General features: G+C 44.7%; 1 protein-coding gene across 1 annotated transcript in view; it reads left to right on the plus strand.

The window, feature by feature from the left end:
• The first annotated feature begins 3244 nt into the window (after positions 1–3244).
• The window catches only part of LOC144772787 (CD209 antigen-like protein C), a 195779-nt gene continuing 182544 nt past the window's right edge, over positions 3245–16479 (plus strand). Inside the window, exon 1 of the mRNA XM_078657351.1 lies at positions 3245–3496. Coding sequence (XP_078513477.1) covers positions 3418–3496 — 79 coding nt within the window. The 5' untranslated portion in view covers positions 3245–3417. The remainder of the gene's footprint in view (positions 3497–16479) is intronic.

Here is a 16479-nt window from a genome sequence, read left to right on the forward strand (position 1 = left end):
CAAGTGAAGAGCGAGACAGAGACAGAAAGAGATGGGAGAAGAGGAAGAAAGAGAGAGAGTGGGGGCAACTGACAGCATCAGCCTCCTGGAACACATTTTTTAAATAAAAAAATTAGGGGAATGAATTCTGTTAAATTAAAAAGTAGAGGCACGCTGTGCCCCGCCAATCCCGCCCACCGACCACTGGCTGGTAGGGTCGGAAGAGTCAGTCACACATGCGGAAGATGGATCTGAGACCAGTAGTAGAAGTGGACGGGAACGGAAGGGCACGGTGTGCCCCTACTTCTAAAAATTGTTTCAGTCCGTTCCCCTATTTCTTACTTTCCACAAAGCATCCCAGGATGGCAAGAATAGACCGGCTTAAAAACGATAACTTTTTTCATTAGATTCCAGGGGCTGCTCGCACTACTCTGTGAACTCCAGAGGTTGCAGCAGCCCCTCCCTGAGATCTCACAGGCTGTGGCCAGGCCCATTGTCATTATGATTGAGGCTGATTACCCCCTTTCGAATGACAATGCGCCCCTCTCTGCCTTTAGCATATCAAGTGCCAGTGAGACCAGAGTTGGTGACTACAGTTTTCCCCAGACAGAGTAGTGGGGAACTTGATACCTTGTGTAATTTGTTAATGTTGTACACAGAGTGAATTGGGCAGTGATGGGACAGAAGAGGCGACAGGAGCGACAGGAAAGGAGAGGAACTAGGGCAGGAGAGGTGAGGGGGGCAGGAGAAGTGACGGGGCAGGAGAGGTGACAGGAAAGGAGAGGTGACGGGGGCAGGAGAAGTGATGGGGCAGGAGAAGTGAAGGGGCAGGAGCGGTAAATAGGCATAGGCAGGAGCACTAACCGGCAGGAGCAGTGAACGGTTAGGGGCAGTGAACAGATAAGAGCAGTGAACGGGGCAGGAGAATAACCCAATCGAACCCAATCAATAAAGACCCCCTTATTGATTGGGTTCGAAACGTGTCGACCTGTTCCCGGGTCACACACGGTTTAGCGTCAAATCATTATGTACAGTGTCAATGAGTGCTGATTTTGAGTATTTTTGTTAAATATACAAAACTCAAGAATTGTTCTGCAATAAGAGCTTCATTCTCGTTTTGTGTTGACATTGGGACATTCTGACCCACACCTGTGTTTTGCTTGGATGAGTATGGTATGGTGTATGAATGAGGAGTGTTTGTCTTGGCCAAAGTAGTGAAGATGTGTGATGTGATGTGTTAGCTGTGTCTATTCAGAATTGATTGTATTTGTATTAATTGTATATATTGTTGTTTTGTAGAATTGTAAATAATTTGTATGCACAAAAACGTTATGCTGGTTGCAAAATGTATAAATGCAAAAAAAGTGGAATAAACCATTTAATGGTGCAATTTAAAAAGCAGACTATCAAGTTTCATTCTTCTAGTCGTATTAAAAGGAGTTGTGTTAGTGAAGCTCAGTACTGGCATTTGTTTTGTTAGTTCATGATATTGACTCAGCCTTACTGAGTTTGAGTCAAGACCCTTTGATGTTGTTTTGCTCTCCAGTAGGGTGGCAGACAGCCATCTCTGATTATTAGATGACATTACCCGTTCGTCTTGTGGAATTTTTACACTTTTCTTCACGCATACTGTTTCGGCCGCAGATGGCCTGTTTCCGAATGTAACCCGACTAGGACCAGGTTAGAATTATCACTGGTCCCTCGACACAGCCCATTCTTACATCGTTTCAGCCCTGAAGAGTCATGGGTGATTGCCCGATTTGACGAAACACGTGTCGGCTGGCTTCATGTTCTTGGGATCTCCTTTGATAGGAGTGCCACTATGAACTATAAAAACTAATTGAAAGAACCTTTGGTGTACTATCATATCTGTTCTTGATACATGTGATTACCCTCTAAAAAAGATACCTTGCTTGTGTGCTCTGGACTTGGCTTATGTAAACTAGAAGGGAGGGTTCTTCCCTTCTCTTTTTTCAGAGGTTTGGGTTTCCTCTAACCAAGAAGCACCATTGAACGTTAGCATTTCTCTTTACCCACACCGCTATTTGTTGTGCGCCAACCTTTGTTCTGAATACTCAAAAACCCCTCGCTGAACTCTAGGAATATGAAGGAGCCTTTGTGGGTTTCCATGAGTCTAGATTCTCCTGAAGAGTCCCTTTCTCTTCTGAGCCCTGCTTAAGACATGTGTACAGGAGGAGCACTGTATTCATGACCTCAATGTTTGAGACAAAAAATAATCATGGATTTCTTAACAATGAGAGCAAAAGCATTAGGGTAACATGTTGTTCCTGCTTATATTTCACACGCTTTACATAAACCTGTATTCTCTATGAGTGGTTGCTTTTTCCTGAATTAAACCTCAAACAAACATGTTTATCCATTGTTTTAATTAAATAACGTTATAAGCTGTAACTGGTCAGTGAAATGCTAAACGTACTAAAAATTGGTATGTTTTGCTATTTCTAGCCACACCCCTGACTCCGCCCACTGATTCAATCTTCGGTTATTCCCGCCTCCTGATTCTCCACCCACAGTTCCCCTACTTTTTTTTCCCCACTTCGACCACTGTCTGAGACGCCTTCTTGCTGGGTGAGTCCGTCACCTGCAGGCCAGTGCCTCTTAAAGACTGGTAAGTCTGAAAACAGTGTTAGTCTCAGGTCAAGCCCACTCTTCTGAAAAGGTGTCAGGGCTAGAAAAGACTGAGAGGTTTCAGTAATGGATGGGACAGAGCCAGCTGCGTCATGCCTCAGGGGAGAGTTAGTTGCATGTCATGCTGATGTCAATGTAGAGTCGGCCAGAGTCATTCAAACATCAAGATCTCTTCTTGCAGGGGCATGGCAGGTGTTGTGTTAGGCTGGTTCCTCCGAAAAGCCTGTAAATTTGGGAACATGCATTATCACTAAGAGAAATTGAAGGGAAATATGTTTCAACTGGACAGCAGTAAACGGCTTATCATCGTTTTTCGCTGTGTGGTGTTTTTCGTGGTCTAACAAATCATTTTTTACCTTCGGGAATTTTCATAATTCTTCATTGTTTTTTAAACGCGGCGATGTATCTATCTGGATAAGTTGAGAGGAAGGGGGCTCCAAAAGTGTTAAAAAAAACAGGTCTTATCTTTCCTGGAAACAGTGGAGATGGGTCAGAGGTTGCTGGGGACGGACGTTCGGGTCAGTAGGGCGAAGGGAAATGTCGTGGTCAGCTCCGGTTTGGGCAGGGCGCGCCCCGGCCCGCACGCGCTGCCTGCTCAGGCATCCTTCGCAGAGAGGAAGGGGTGCTTCCGATGGAGCCAAGACTGCCCAGCTTTCGAGCACTCGCCTCGTACCCTTTCGTGATACACTTCCCTCGCCTCAGGCTCCCTGAAACGTCCCTAACAAATCCTTGCCTTCCTTCGACCAGCTCCCCTCCAAGACCCCCGCAGACCTCAAGGCGAAGAAAGAAATGGACCGGTATGATGACGACGAAGAGGCCGAAGCAGGGGAACGAGAGAAACAGGGCACGTTCAGGAACTACCCAGCAGGTACAGTTCTCGGTTCAGGATTAGTGGGGGGGGGGGGGGGGGGCGGAACGAATGTAAACTTTGAAGGTAAACACCTGATGGGGGTACTTGATAGATCCCCCTAAGCTTTATCCACTGGACAGGACTAAATCTTCAGGGGGGGAGGGGGGAAATCAATCCGCAGGAACCAGCGTTTACGCCCAAGAATGAGTCAGTCTCTACTAGTTAAGGGGACTTTGGGGACCGAGGGCCGAGCCAGGTGCCGTCCACGTCTTCCCACGCAGTAGGGTGACCAACTGGCATGGGTGCAAATTCAGGGCGGAGAGTTAAAAATTCAGGACAAAGGGTCAAAATTCAGGACAAAAATTCAGGACAGAAGTTAAGTTTTACAGACATATCAGAGGAGGTTGTGCAACTTTGCCACTGGATTCAAGTAAACCTACCCTGTAACCGGTCCAAGGATGCTTGTTGCCGGTCCAAGCAGGACCTGGCTTGGTAGTTTGGGCTGGACTGTTCCCACGAGGAGCAGGGTCAAGACTGATTTGCATATTGCTGGGTCCAAACTGGGGAGGCAAAGTGAGCAAAAGAACAATGGATTTAACCCAGACTTCTTGACTGGGGGTGAATGTTTGATTTTTTCAGCATTGCGTTCATCGTTTATTGCTGCACAACCTTTAATATGTGCAGCATGATCCAGAACACGACTTAGTAATCTCACAGAAAGGCAGTGAAGGTCTGTTGGTCACTTTTCAAAAGATCTGTACTGGCCTTGCGTGTGCCTCATTCTGGCAGTAAAAAGAGGCGCAGAAGGCTGTCAAGACTTGATCAGAGAGGTACTATAAATTGAGAAGTTTTGGAGGAAAATCAGAATTTCGGCAAGCATTGCCATCAATATTTCCCTGCAGCAAGTGTCTCTGACTTTTTTTCATAGAGCTAGTAAGTCATCTTACCTCAAGGAGGTTCTAGGATGCCATCGCCGGCTGCAGGAGCTCTGCATATGGATAATCAATCGTCCCAGAGTTACAGAAGCAATCTGCTTTCCATTAGAGGAGGCATTTAAAGATCTGGTCAATGTGCTGATTACATGGACACCTTTACTTCTTTTGGCAAGGGTTTAATGCAGGATCATTTAATTAAAAACCTTCCTAATGCATTGGCACTAGATTCAAAGATAGCACCTTGGGAAACATGAAGCGACAATGAACGCTGAAAGGTGGTGAGGGCCCGGGGGCCGATTGAAGGAATGAGGCTCTCACGAGGGTATCAAATAAAGATGTGACTCCTGCAGGACATACACTCAGTGAATCGGCAACAGAAAAAAATAAAAATATTTGCACACTTATAGACACTCACTTACCAGTCATGCAAAAATGAGAAGGGCTGGTTCCACTCTAAAATGTTTATATTGGCAAAAAAAATGACCAGGAGTAGTGGGTAGTAAGGTATGCATGAAAGGCAGTGTGAATTCACATGAGACGAGCATGCACACGTCTTTGGCTTTGCTAACTATAACTTTGCCACCATTTTTAATGCTGTCCACAATGTGGTGCTGTTTCACAGTGACAGGAGCCTCTAAACAAAAGCAGGGTACCATGCCCTAGGCTTTGGCAGGAGGAGGCCCAGCAAATGCTGTCTTTGGGCAGAGGACCATTATCATTCTGTATATGATAATTAGGTCGACATACAGAATGGTAATGGGCCAATAGTAGTCTGTGCTAGGTCAGGGATGGGCTCCTGCAGGCCTTTAGGATCACATCAGGAGCGCAAGCTGGCCCCTGGAGTCAGAATTACAGAACTCTCAGGCTGCTTGCCCCCGACAGCTCGCTCTAACGTCCGAAATTACGGACAAAGGGCGTCCGTGAAAGAATTCCTCACGGACAACGGACAAGAGTCCTAAACAACGGACGGCCTGTGAAATTTACGAACGGTTGGTCACTCTACCATGCAGAGCACAGAGGGAGATAGCATGTCTTCCTCTTCTGATGCAGTAACATTGTGAGAATACCACTGGGCCCTTGTATTAGCAAGGACAGTGGAAACTCCTGGAAGCTGAATGGGAAGTAAAATAATGTCATAATTCGGGGTCAGTGGCCCTCTAGGATCCTGGTGCCACTATTAAATGCTGCACCATAGTTGATTGCTGGGCCTCTTCTATGATGGAAGAGTACTGTACTTCTTTACCATTTGCCTGATGGGGAGGTACTAATCAGAAAAGCTTTCACATCTCTCTTCCGGTGAGGGGTACATTTTCATACAGGACCGGCTTTAGGGTGATGCACCGGTGCGGCTGCACTAAGGGCTGACCTGCAGGTGGATGGGGGAGGGCACTAACCATGGGGGGGAAGGGGGCGCTGTGCTTAGCAATAATTTAAGATTTAAAAGCATCTGCTGCAGAGTTCCTTGTGCAGCCAGATTTCAGTCAGCAATAAAAGTGCCATAACTCTTGTGATTAATGTTCCTGCTAGAGAAAGGGATGGAGTTTTGTCCAGTGGCAGTTTTGACACGCCATAAAATAGTGCAGCGGGTTAATGTGCAAAGAACAGATCTGTATTTTATTTGGACAGCTGAGTGGATTAGTAATGCCAGCCTTTACCTGCGCTTTCAAACAAATGCAATGTATGTGAGAGTGGGGCTATTGAGATATGAGGACCACTATTGCCCGGTGGTAGTGAGGGAATCCAAGGAGGAGATCATGGGGGGAGGGTGCCCAAAGATATTGTTGCATCAGGCGCCATCAGCGCAAAAGCTGGCTATATTTGTGTGAATGTGTATGAGTGCATGCCAGTAGCGGTCGGTGGTGGGAGTGCTGCCGGGCGGTGACATGGGGCGGTGGAGGGGCATGGTGGGGGGTAGTAAACTACGGAATAGGGCCCAATGCAGGTAAGTAAATATATAAATAAATATAACACATTTTGTTGCGCGCACTGCATCGCCAAATTCGAAGCAGTGCGTGCAACGAAATTCGTTTTATTTATTCATATGTTTACTTGCCTGCATTTGGCCACATTCTGTAGTTTACTACCCACCACCCTGACCCCACCCCATGTCACCGCTAGGCAGCACTCCCACCACTGACCGCTACTGGTGCATGCACGTGTATGTTTGGGCTGTGCATATGCTTTATGGGTGTGCTTGTGTAAGTCTTAAAGTTAGGATTTTTCTCAGTTTAGGAGTCCTAAAGTTAGGAGTCCTAACTTTACTACTCCTAAACTGAGAAAAATCCTAACTTTAAGACTTTCGGCATTCACAGAAGGCATTTAGGAGTCCTAAAGTTAGGAGTCCTAACTTCTGTGAATACCGAAATGAGTAAGTGCCTTTTGTGAATACCAAAATGAGTAAGTGCCTTCCGTGAATACCAAAATGGTAGTAAGTTTAGGATTTTGTCTTCAGTTAGTTCTGCGAATCGGGCCCACAGACTTTTAGTTGGGATAGGTGAAATGTAATGGAGGAATTCTTTAAATTTCAGTTCACATTTTGTTAATTAAAAGACTCTTGTCAGACTTCCCATTGGTGTAATCGTATGGGTCTTCTCTTAGTCACGAAACCAGAATCTTTATTTCACAAAATTTAGCAAATTGGGAGTAATGGAAGACGTGTTGTACCAATAAGCTCTCAAACCTAATGGAGAGAGAGCTCTTAATATATCCCAACTATGGAATCGTTTGTGCAGCGAGGCTTTCTAAGATGTCCCACGAGCCTCTCTTCTAGGGATCCAGTTCTACGGTGGACTGTTTTCAGAACAATTGAATGATAGGTCTCAATTTAGTTTGTTCACCCAGTGGATTTAAAGCTAAGTGAAGTCTTAATTTTGTTAAGGGAGAGCTTCTGAGGAGTCTCAACAAAGATCTTATAAAGATCATTTCAATCTCCCCCAAGGTGTCCACAATGCAATGCCCACAAAGTTCGGACCCATACAAGGGGTTGCTACCTGCTTGAGCTCTATAAATCTCCAGGGTGGAGGAGAATGTATGAACAACAGGCCGGCTGGCAAACCTCATGATAGCAGCTGACCTGTGTTACAGCAGAGAGTGTGCCTTATAACTTGTCGGAGCCAGGACTTGGAGTCTGAAAGCCTAACACCTATGTAATCAAATTTAGATTCTCTCTCCAATGATGTTTCGCCTAGTGTCAACTCACCATTAGAGTGCTTGTGCTTATTTATACCCATAAACGTCTTTTAAGTGCATTCGTATCTAAGCTGTTAATGGTACAATAGGAGGCAGAGGTGCAACTAGAGCCACATTTTGGGGGGGGGCTAAAATATTTTGGGGGTAATTCTTCCAGAATAGACAGAGTGGAGATGCTGGGTCTCTAAGAAGGGGTGAAAAAACAACAAGGCCTCATTAACAAGCAAATGGTCTTTTAAAGACCTGTGAAGTACTCGGGTGCGGCTGTGTGTGTGCCCGGGAAGCTGTCTCATACCGGGCTGCCACACACGTTAGGGGGGGCTGTAGCCCTTTGAGCCCAATGGGCGTTGCACTCCTGATAGGAGGCACGTTTCTCAAGGAGGGTCTGCAGCCCTCGAGATGTTTTTGATACTAGAAATGTGTCATCCGCAAATAATAATGGAGAGGTTTTCAAACCTGCTATAGTTGGAGAACTATTTGCACAATTTCTGAGTATTCAACACAACCATTTGTAAATAATAAAAAAGGGTAGTGAATACGATACATCCCTGCCGTATACCTAAGCTTACAAGGATTGTCTTGGTTACTTTGGGCCCCAATGCACTTGAGCAAAGTTATCTTTATGTATGCATATTATTACCTCCAGTAACACAGATGGGACACCCAACTCCTTCACAATCTTCCATAGATTCCCCCTAGGGGCCACGTAAAGGCTGCCTGATTGATATCCACTGTCTTCCACTTAAGCATGAGAAAGTGGAATACCTGGTCCACCATGCTAGTCCTCGTCTAAAGCCAGCCTGGAAATGACTAAGAATATCATTTTCTAACATCCAGGTGGATAATCTATCCAGGACGTGTTTACAGAAAATCGTCTGTGAGTTGTTGATTAGTCTTATTGGACAGTAGTTACCAGGTATACTGCAGCAACCCTTCTTATGAATTGGAACACTCTCCACACTTTTCCAGGCAAGTGGAACAGGAGCTCCTGCAGCAACTGCATTGGAGATGGCGTTAATATAGGTTATTGAGGGCGCAGAGTGGTATAAATCAGCAGGGATTCTGTCTAAACTATTAACATTTCCAGCTCGGGAAACAGTCTTTACAGCACATTTTTTACTTCACTGTGCCTTTGCCACACATTTATCACCACACAAGTTATTACCACGTATAGGCCTATAACACACATGACTTTACCACACATTTAAGGTAAGTATGCAGGTTTGGGGGTCTGCTCTCAAAAAAGCTAAAAAGAAATATACATAACTTACTTTACCAACACTTTCCTTAGTTAGACTAATAATGCGTGGTAATGGCATGCGAAGTAAAAGCATGTGCGTGCCAAAATAATGTGGGGGTAAAAAATACATTGAAAAGGCATGCAATGTTTTTACCTGTGTGGTTCTATCATACAACTACCCGGCTATATGTGGTCACACAGCCAGATAAGTATCTGTAATTTAACATGTCAGAGGGTACGTATCTCTTGGCATGGGGAAACCTATTTCCGAATGAAATAGTTCCACCTGGAGGAGTTGGGAGCTAGGTTTGTGAAGCCACATCAGTTTCATTATAATTGGTAACAGAATCCTCAACCATGTTCACTCTACAGGGGCCGAATACAGTCCTCTTAAGTGTTCAACCCACTCCAGGGGCTAGATATGAATCTCAGGTTTCGAGGACTTTATCCATTCTTCATAAGCTAGAAAGTGCCAGAATGTTTTGCTATCTCCGGAAGAAGCAGCTTCAGACAATTGTGCCCAGATTTTTGTTTCTCATAATGCTTTAGCCCTCTCTTGGGTTGAGACGATCTCGGCCTTCGTAGCGGTGGGACTTTCCCCGCACTGACGGGGATGCGCTTCTCAAGCGAGCGATGCGATAAACTTGCAGAAAGTCTTCAAAATCTTGGTTTCCAGATGCCCAACAAAGGTGCAACTTCCAGAGGCACCACAACTGGCCCAAGCACTCTAGGAAGGACAGAACTCTCTCAGCAGAGTTCAGGGAAGCTGGGGTTGAAGACCTTTTGTTCCTGGGACTTCTTAACAGGGAGCTAGCTCTTCTCAGGCCCTTGGAGATTCCTTCAAGCAAGGGGACACCGCACAAAGCAAAGAACTTCCCCTCTTGGCAGCAAAGCAACAGAAGGTCGGTCCAGCAGAGCAACAGCAGGACAGCCTTCCTTCTTCAGTTTCAGCTTTCTCCTTGGCAGAGGTTCCTTCTTGAATCCAGGATGTTCTAATTTTTTGTAGTCAGGGGTCCTGTACTTATACCCCTAAAAGTCTTTGATCCCTTTGTGCAGGAGGGCTCTGAGCCCGGTCTGAACCAGTTCTGGGTGTTCCTTGAGCACTTTGTTTTCCTGGCCTCTCCTTTCCTTTCAGGGAGAGGGGCAGGGTCGTCAGCCGCCCAGCAAGAGGTGGAGCCAGCATTGTGGGAGGCAGGCACAGCCCTATTCAGGCCCAGGTGCTATCCCTTCCCACCACTCAAGATGCAGATGCCGTCATTCAGCCTAGGGCTGACTCAGCCAGCCTCCTGGGGGCTCCCAGCCTCTGTCACTCTCAAACCAGACAGTCAATTCACAAACAGGCCAAGGCACACAGAAAGGTCAGACAAGAGAACAGCAACTTTCTAAAAGTGCTGTTCTCAAACACAGGATTTTAAAACAACATCTCCTAAAAGATGTGTTATTAAATTCTGAGTTCAGGGATACCAGACTTTTATGTCCTATCTTGCTCCTATGGGAAGATAAGCTGGTAGCCACTGTAGCCAGCATTCCCCATAGCCTATGGGGCAAGATAGCCTTACAATAGTGAAAAACAAAAATGGCTGTAATTCACTACCAGAGCATGTCACCTGCACTAGTACATGCTCTACCTTTCACCTACACTGCACCCTGCCCAAGGGGGTACCTTGGGCCTTCCATAGGGGTGACCAATGTGTACAGAAAGGGAAGGGGTAGGCCTGGCCAGTGGGGACTCTGACCCTGAGGACATGGCAGTTCACAGACTGCACACAGGCACTGCGGTGGCAGGCCTGAGACACCAATTTAGGGCTACTCATGTGGGTGGCACAACCAGTGCTGCAGGCCCACTAGTAGCATTTGTTATCACCAGTCCTGGCACACTCAGTGCACTTTACTAGGGACTTCTTGGTGACACAAATATGCCAATCATGGATAACCAATCACAATATCAATTTACACAGGGAGCACTGGCACTTTGACACTGAACAGCAGTGGCAAAGTGCCCAAAGCATCTAAACCAGCAAAAACGAAATCCAGCACAGCATCAAAAATACAGGAGGCAGAGGCAAAAAGATAGGGGGAAACCACGCCAAAGATGCCAGGTCAAACAAACTCCCTTGACATTTTGGTGAATTGACGTCCATGCTCATACCAAGAGGAGAACTTGAGAAGCTGTGTGGAGGATTCCTCGCTGGGCTTGGACTTACACTGATTAGTCTTCTTTTGGTCTCCTCATGCTGTGCATGAAGGAATCGCCAAAGCATGGGATCACTTTAGATTTTTAAATTGATTGGTGCACCGAGTTGAGCCAAAATCATCAGACCTACCTATGGATGCTAGTCAGTAGGTTTGTGAAACGGTTTTCTGTCAAGCCTTTTGCAGCGCTCTGATTTGTCTTTTGTGGGGATATTGATTTTCATTTGCCAATTTCCATCAATGTTTGGGGACAGTGAATACTGTATGCACATGTAAGATGGATTTTAAGCAGAGGCCACCATGCAAGCTCAAGCATTTACTGCGACCAGAGAACCATGGAATTTGATTCAGAGTATTTAAGGAATTGCAGAGAAATATAAGAGGTCTGTTGGTTCAATAATGTTTCCTGCTAATAAATAATCAGAGAATGTGTGACTTAGAAGTGCTGGAGACAATTTGTTCAGTGGCCGCTCCTCCACTATGGCGTAGGAGTGGAGCCCCCCTGCCCACAGAGGTAAGTGAAAAATAAAATGATAATAAAACAGTTTTATATTTTTTTTTTCGTCAGTAGGCAAGTCTTGGGGGTGAGGCCTTACTAGGAATAGTGGTGGAGTGTTGGGCTCTGCTTTAAGTGCGCATGTTGATTTGGCCGGCCGTCTTAGGATGACCAGACCGAAATGGGCACTGACATCTCTCCAGCCTAACTCGTTGCTGGGTGGAGAACAACAGCAGGCAGAGGCTTCCAGCCCCGATGGAGGGCAAAACCAGCACGCTCCACCCAATCCCGACTCTGCTCTCAGGGGTATTACCACCATGACAGCAGCGTCTAGATTGACCGTAGGGTAGTCTGGGTGCCTCAGCCTGTGCCTGGAGGAGCAGAAGAGTGGCGAGCAGAAGAGCCTCAGGTACGTTATTTATTTGTTTCGTTAGTGGCTCACCCAGGGCTGCCTCACCACTTTTCCCCAACACCAGCCACTACTGAATATGACCTCTCAATAAAAAAGATTAGCAGGTTTTAAATCTAGATGGCACACAGAATTCTCCTGAGAGATGTTCATCTTCATTGTCCCCTGAGGCCTCATTGGATTAACGGGAAATGGGAAAAGGAAAACATGTATTCAGGAGAGGGCAATTTTCTGGCATCTTATCTAATGTTAGGTGAGAAATAATATTGGTTTCCCAGATCCAGATGCTCCTGAGACTCCATCAGATATCTTGTTGCAAACATTCGAGCACAACCCTCAACAAGTTCGTCCTATTGATCTGCATGTTATAGGTGTTATAGGTGTTATATTTAGAGGATGGAAGGACATGGATAAGGCAGCACTTTTCTGCTTCATGGCTAATCTAACTCCCAGATTACAAATGCAGGATAAATTAGGAGTTCCTGTGAATTCATTGTTTGACAGTCTAGTAAATTGGACAACAAGGGCAAAGGAGGCGATACTGAAAAATGCAACAGATAAGAAGATTGATGCTGCCTTGAAAAATGTTCAGTGAGGATGCCACTTGGTGTTCAGAATGTATGGAGCGATACTGCTCAATAACTGATCACAGTTTTAAAAGAGTTATTTAAAGCTGTGGAAAATTGTTCTGAAAGTTCTGCACTGCTTGAGAGGATGGAACATACGATCAAATGCCTTACTGATCCCTCCTTAAATGCAGGTCAAGCTTTAACTGTGGCTAGTTTGGCTTCTGTTGTGCCACAATGGCATCTCCTCCTAAAGACTGGTTAACTTTAACAGCACAGACAGTCACTGCTCTTTGTTTACTATTCAAGGGAACTCTATAGTTTGGCACGGACTTGGAAGAGAAACTGTACAGGCTGTTTAAGGAGATGAAATATTGTTCCTCTTTTAGGCGACAGCACCAGCTATACTACATGGCCTCTTCCTCTACCTTGACCTATGGGAAGAAGTGTCCTTTTCAACCTCTGGCAAGTCTCAGTTTCAGTCTGGGAATGGCAAAAGGAAGAGTTATGGTTAGTGCTACTCTCAGAAACAGAAACAACCATGACTGTCACAACCCCAAATTTCTGGCGTGAGATCATCTTCATCCTTTTATAAAGGCATGGGAAAGATTTGCCTTAGACAAATGGGTCCTTTGAGGGGTCAGAACATGGTGCAAGTTCAAGTTCTCACCACTTACACCTAAATGAGGAGTCAAACCACCATCATGGCCACATTGTCCTGACAAGAGGTTAGCTTAATCTCAGCAGTTAATTCACTACTTCAGAAACAAGCATTTGTACCAGTGCCAAATACCGAGGAAAGGTACCTAGAGATGCTTTCAGGTCCAAGAGCAAGGAGGGAATGTCCATGTCCGAGCAGGCCAGAAGTGAGACACGTTAAATCCTTTCACTACAGAAACAAAACTGACAGCTATTACAATGTGGAGCATCCAAATGAGAAAGAACGGAGAAACACCAATACATTGTCAAGACGGAGTGGCACCCCTACATATAATCTGGAGTGGGATACCGAGGTACTACAAGCCTAACTCCTCTTCAAACTAATAAGGAGTTACTCGGCTGTACACGTACGACATTCAGAATAGTTGCAAAAATATGTGCCAGCGAACTGCGAGTCATGTTAATAAATCCATAAGAGTGAGGACCATAGACTCCGAGCTGTGAGGTCCGATCAATAAGAGGACCCCCATCCACTCACTTGAAAGTATTTTACAAAGGGTGGTCCTGATGAAGGTGGTAGCAATATATATCGACCAAAACGTACGTTGACCAGATTATGGGAAACTCCTTAAAGATAACACAACAGTGGAAAACTTTGAGACTTAGTCAGTCCACTTCATCATCGTTAGTGTATGTCATACAAACGGATTGAAGTGTCCCCAGGATTTTTTGTCTGTGTGTGAGTGTGTTGATTGTGAGAGAGCGGTTTGGTTGATGAGATTGACTGTTTGATGGTTTACTTTAGGGTCACATGTATTAATTAATAGAATGTGTTCACATGTCTTTCCGTGTATTTTACCTGTAAATAATATTTTTTGCATATGTTAACAATGAAATGTTTTCTATGAACTTGATTATATTTACACACATTGATACTTGAAAATAGAATTGTACTTGTTTGCACTGATTGAGATCTTGAATTAAAAAAAACATGAGATACTGATAAATATTCATAAAATGATAACTTTGAATGGAAAGACTCATTTCTGTGGAACAGTCAGGGTGTTGAGCCTCTAGTATGCCACTAGTAAAAGGATAGAGGTCTGACAGGAGCATCTGTTTGAGTTATTTGTACCAGTGCCTACATCAGAAATTGGAGTGGTAGTGTGTTCCATTGTTTTCTGGTCCCCATGAGATCGGGGACAGGGCAAGGGATATTCAGGATTGTGACAGATTTGAAACATCTCTACTGCTGGGTAAAGTCTATTCCATTCAAAATGGAGACCCAACAGAGAACCATTCAATCACTCATTGATAGTGGTGGTGACATTTATGGTGATGATCCATATTAACTTGTTCTGATAGCAACCAGTCATCAGAAATTCCGCAGAATCTCCATTATAGATCCTTGTGTATTCAGTGTACTGTGAGTAAAACTTCATCCACATACTTTGTTATCCATTCGAGAAAATGGTGCTGTTCTACGTTCTGACTCATCTTTTATCCCAAAGGTTCCTACTGCTATGCCTCGGGCACAAGAAGTGATTCTACCAATCATTTGTCCTTCTTTTACCACAGAGGAAGAGAAATGGCATCTGCTACAAGATGTTAAACGGGCTCTGTTAATCTGTTTGAAGAGATCACAGTCCTCTAGACATTCTGATCACTCCTTGATACATTTTGGTACAGTTAATCAATATCATTTATTTAATTTCATAAGTCTTTATTGCGATTCTTCATCATAAAAAGACATTGATTCAAAAAAGGAACATTATTACAAATATCATCCATTAATCATAATCCAGAGTTATAAAAAGATATAAATTTGCAATGACTGCACCACCACATTAATAAATACATACATATACAGTGATTTTAACATTATTAAGATCAGTTAAAAAAAGTATTAAATTTAACCCAGCAAAAAGACTTAGGAGGTACATTATTATCATCACTATAACATCTATTTAAAAAACACATTATAGTGTACAGTGTAAATGTGAGATCAGGGACCTTACATGGTTATTATGTTACCCACCCTTTTTTGCCCGCAAGACCCATGCCCAGCTCAAAAACTTTGCAACTCCTATGACTACGTAATGAGTGGTGTCAGATTTCAACAATCTCTTTGCCACCATAGCTGAGCCAGTGCCCATAAGCTTGCACACAGGTTTCAACCAGGTACTTCTTGGCTTATGGTAAGCCGGGCAAACGAATAGAAAGTGGTCTATATCTTCTATCTGATCTTTACAATACTGGCACTTGTTGCTAGTGGCAGTTTCCCACTTACTTGTGAGCCACCGCAAGGGCAAGGTGCCAACCCTAAACTGGTGGTATCATTTACGATCTAGTTGTTTCATTACAAGATCCCAATAGGCCTCCAAATGTGGTTCGTCCCTAATATCGAGGTAATCTCTTGAAATTGACGAGGTAACATGGGTGGAGAGTCTCTTCACTTTGATCAACTCCCAGTATCCTGCGTTAAAAAGCTTTTTAGATGGAAAATCTGCAGTCTCGGGATGATCCCAGAGATTCCTCATCTCCATGTCAATTAGCAGGGATTTGACACCTGAAAACCATGGGATCCTATGGGAACGACTTAGCCCCCTAACTTCCAACAGGGCCCTGGCTTATATATGGAGCTCTGGAGTTGTCCAGAGGCGTCTCCAGAATGCCAATGGTCTGTATCGGGCAACGTCTTCCAATGCATGGCAACCAAGATCATATAGCAGTGGGATTCTGGGAGAAAATTGTGGCAGGCCCACTATAGATCTCATACATTTGTTCTGGGCTGAGGAGAGGGGGGATGTGTTGGAAAAACCCCAAAGTTCGGCTCCATAAAGAATTGCTGTACCGAATTTAGCTGTGTAAATATTAACAATAGGAGCAATAGGTCTGGAGAGGGACAGACTATGTTCCTTGAGCAAGGCGCCAGCTAATTGTGCATGTTTGAACGCCAAAATATCTATTTGGGGCTTCCAACTCAATTTATCATTGAAAGTAACAACCAAATAAGAAAAACGTCGGTCTGCTCCAAGGGTTCACCGTCCATAAGGACGCGTGCTTTAACTGGCTTGGACCCATGGAGCACCATGAACGTAGTTTTCCCTACATTGACGACCAACTCATGCTCACGGCAGAACACCTCGAATCGTGACAGGGCCAGTTGTAATCCCTGTCCTGTTTTTGATAGTATCAAGGTGTCGTCCGCAAACATGAGGAGGGGCACTTTCATGCCGGCCAATGTGGTTGCATACGTTGGGTAGTTGGTAAAGTACTGGACCACCCCGTTAATAAATATAGAAAACAGGGT

This window comes from Lissotriton helveticus, chromosome 1_1 (assembly GCF_964261635.1).
Source record: "Lissotriton helveticus chromosome 1_1, aLisHel1.1, whole genome shotgun sequence".
Taxonomy (NCBI): Eukaryota; Metazoa; Chordata; class Amphibia; order Caudata; family Salamandridae; genus Lissotriton; species Lissotriton helveticus.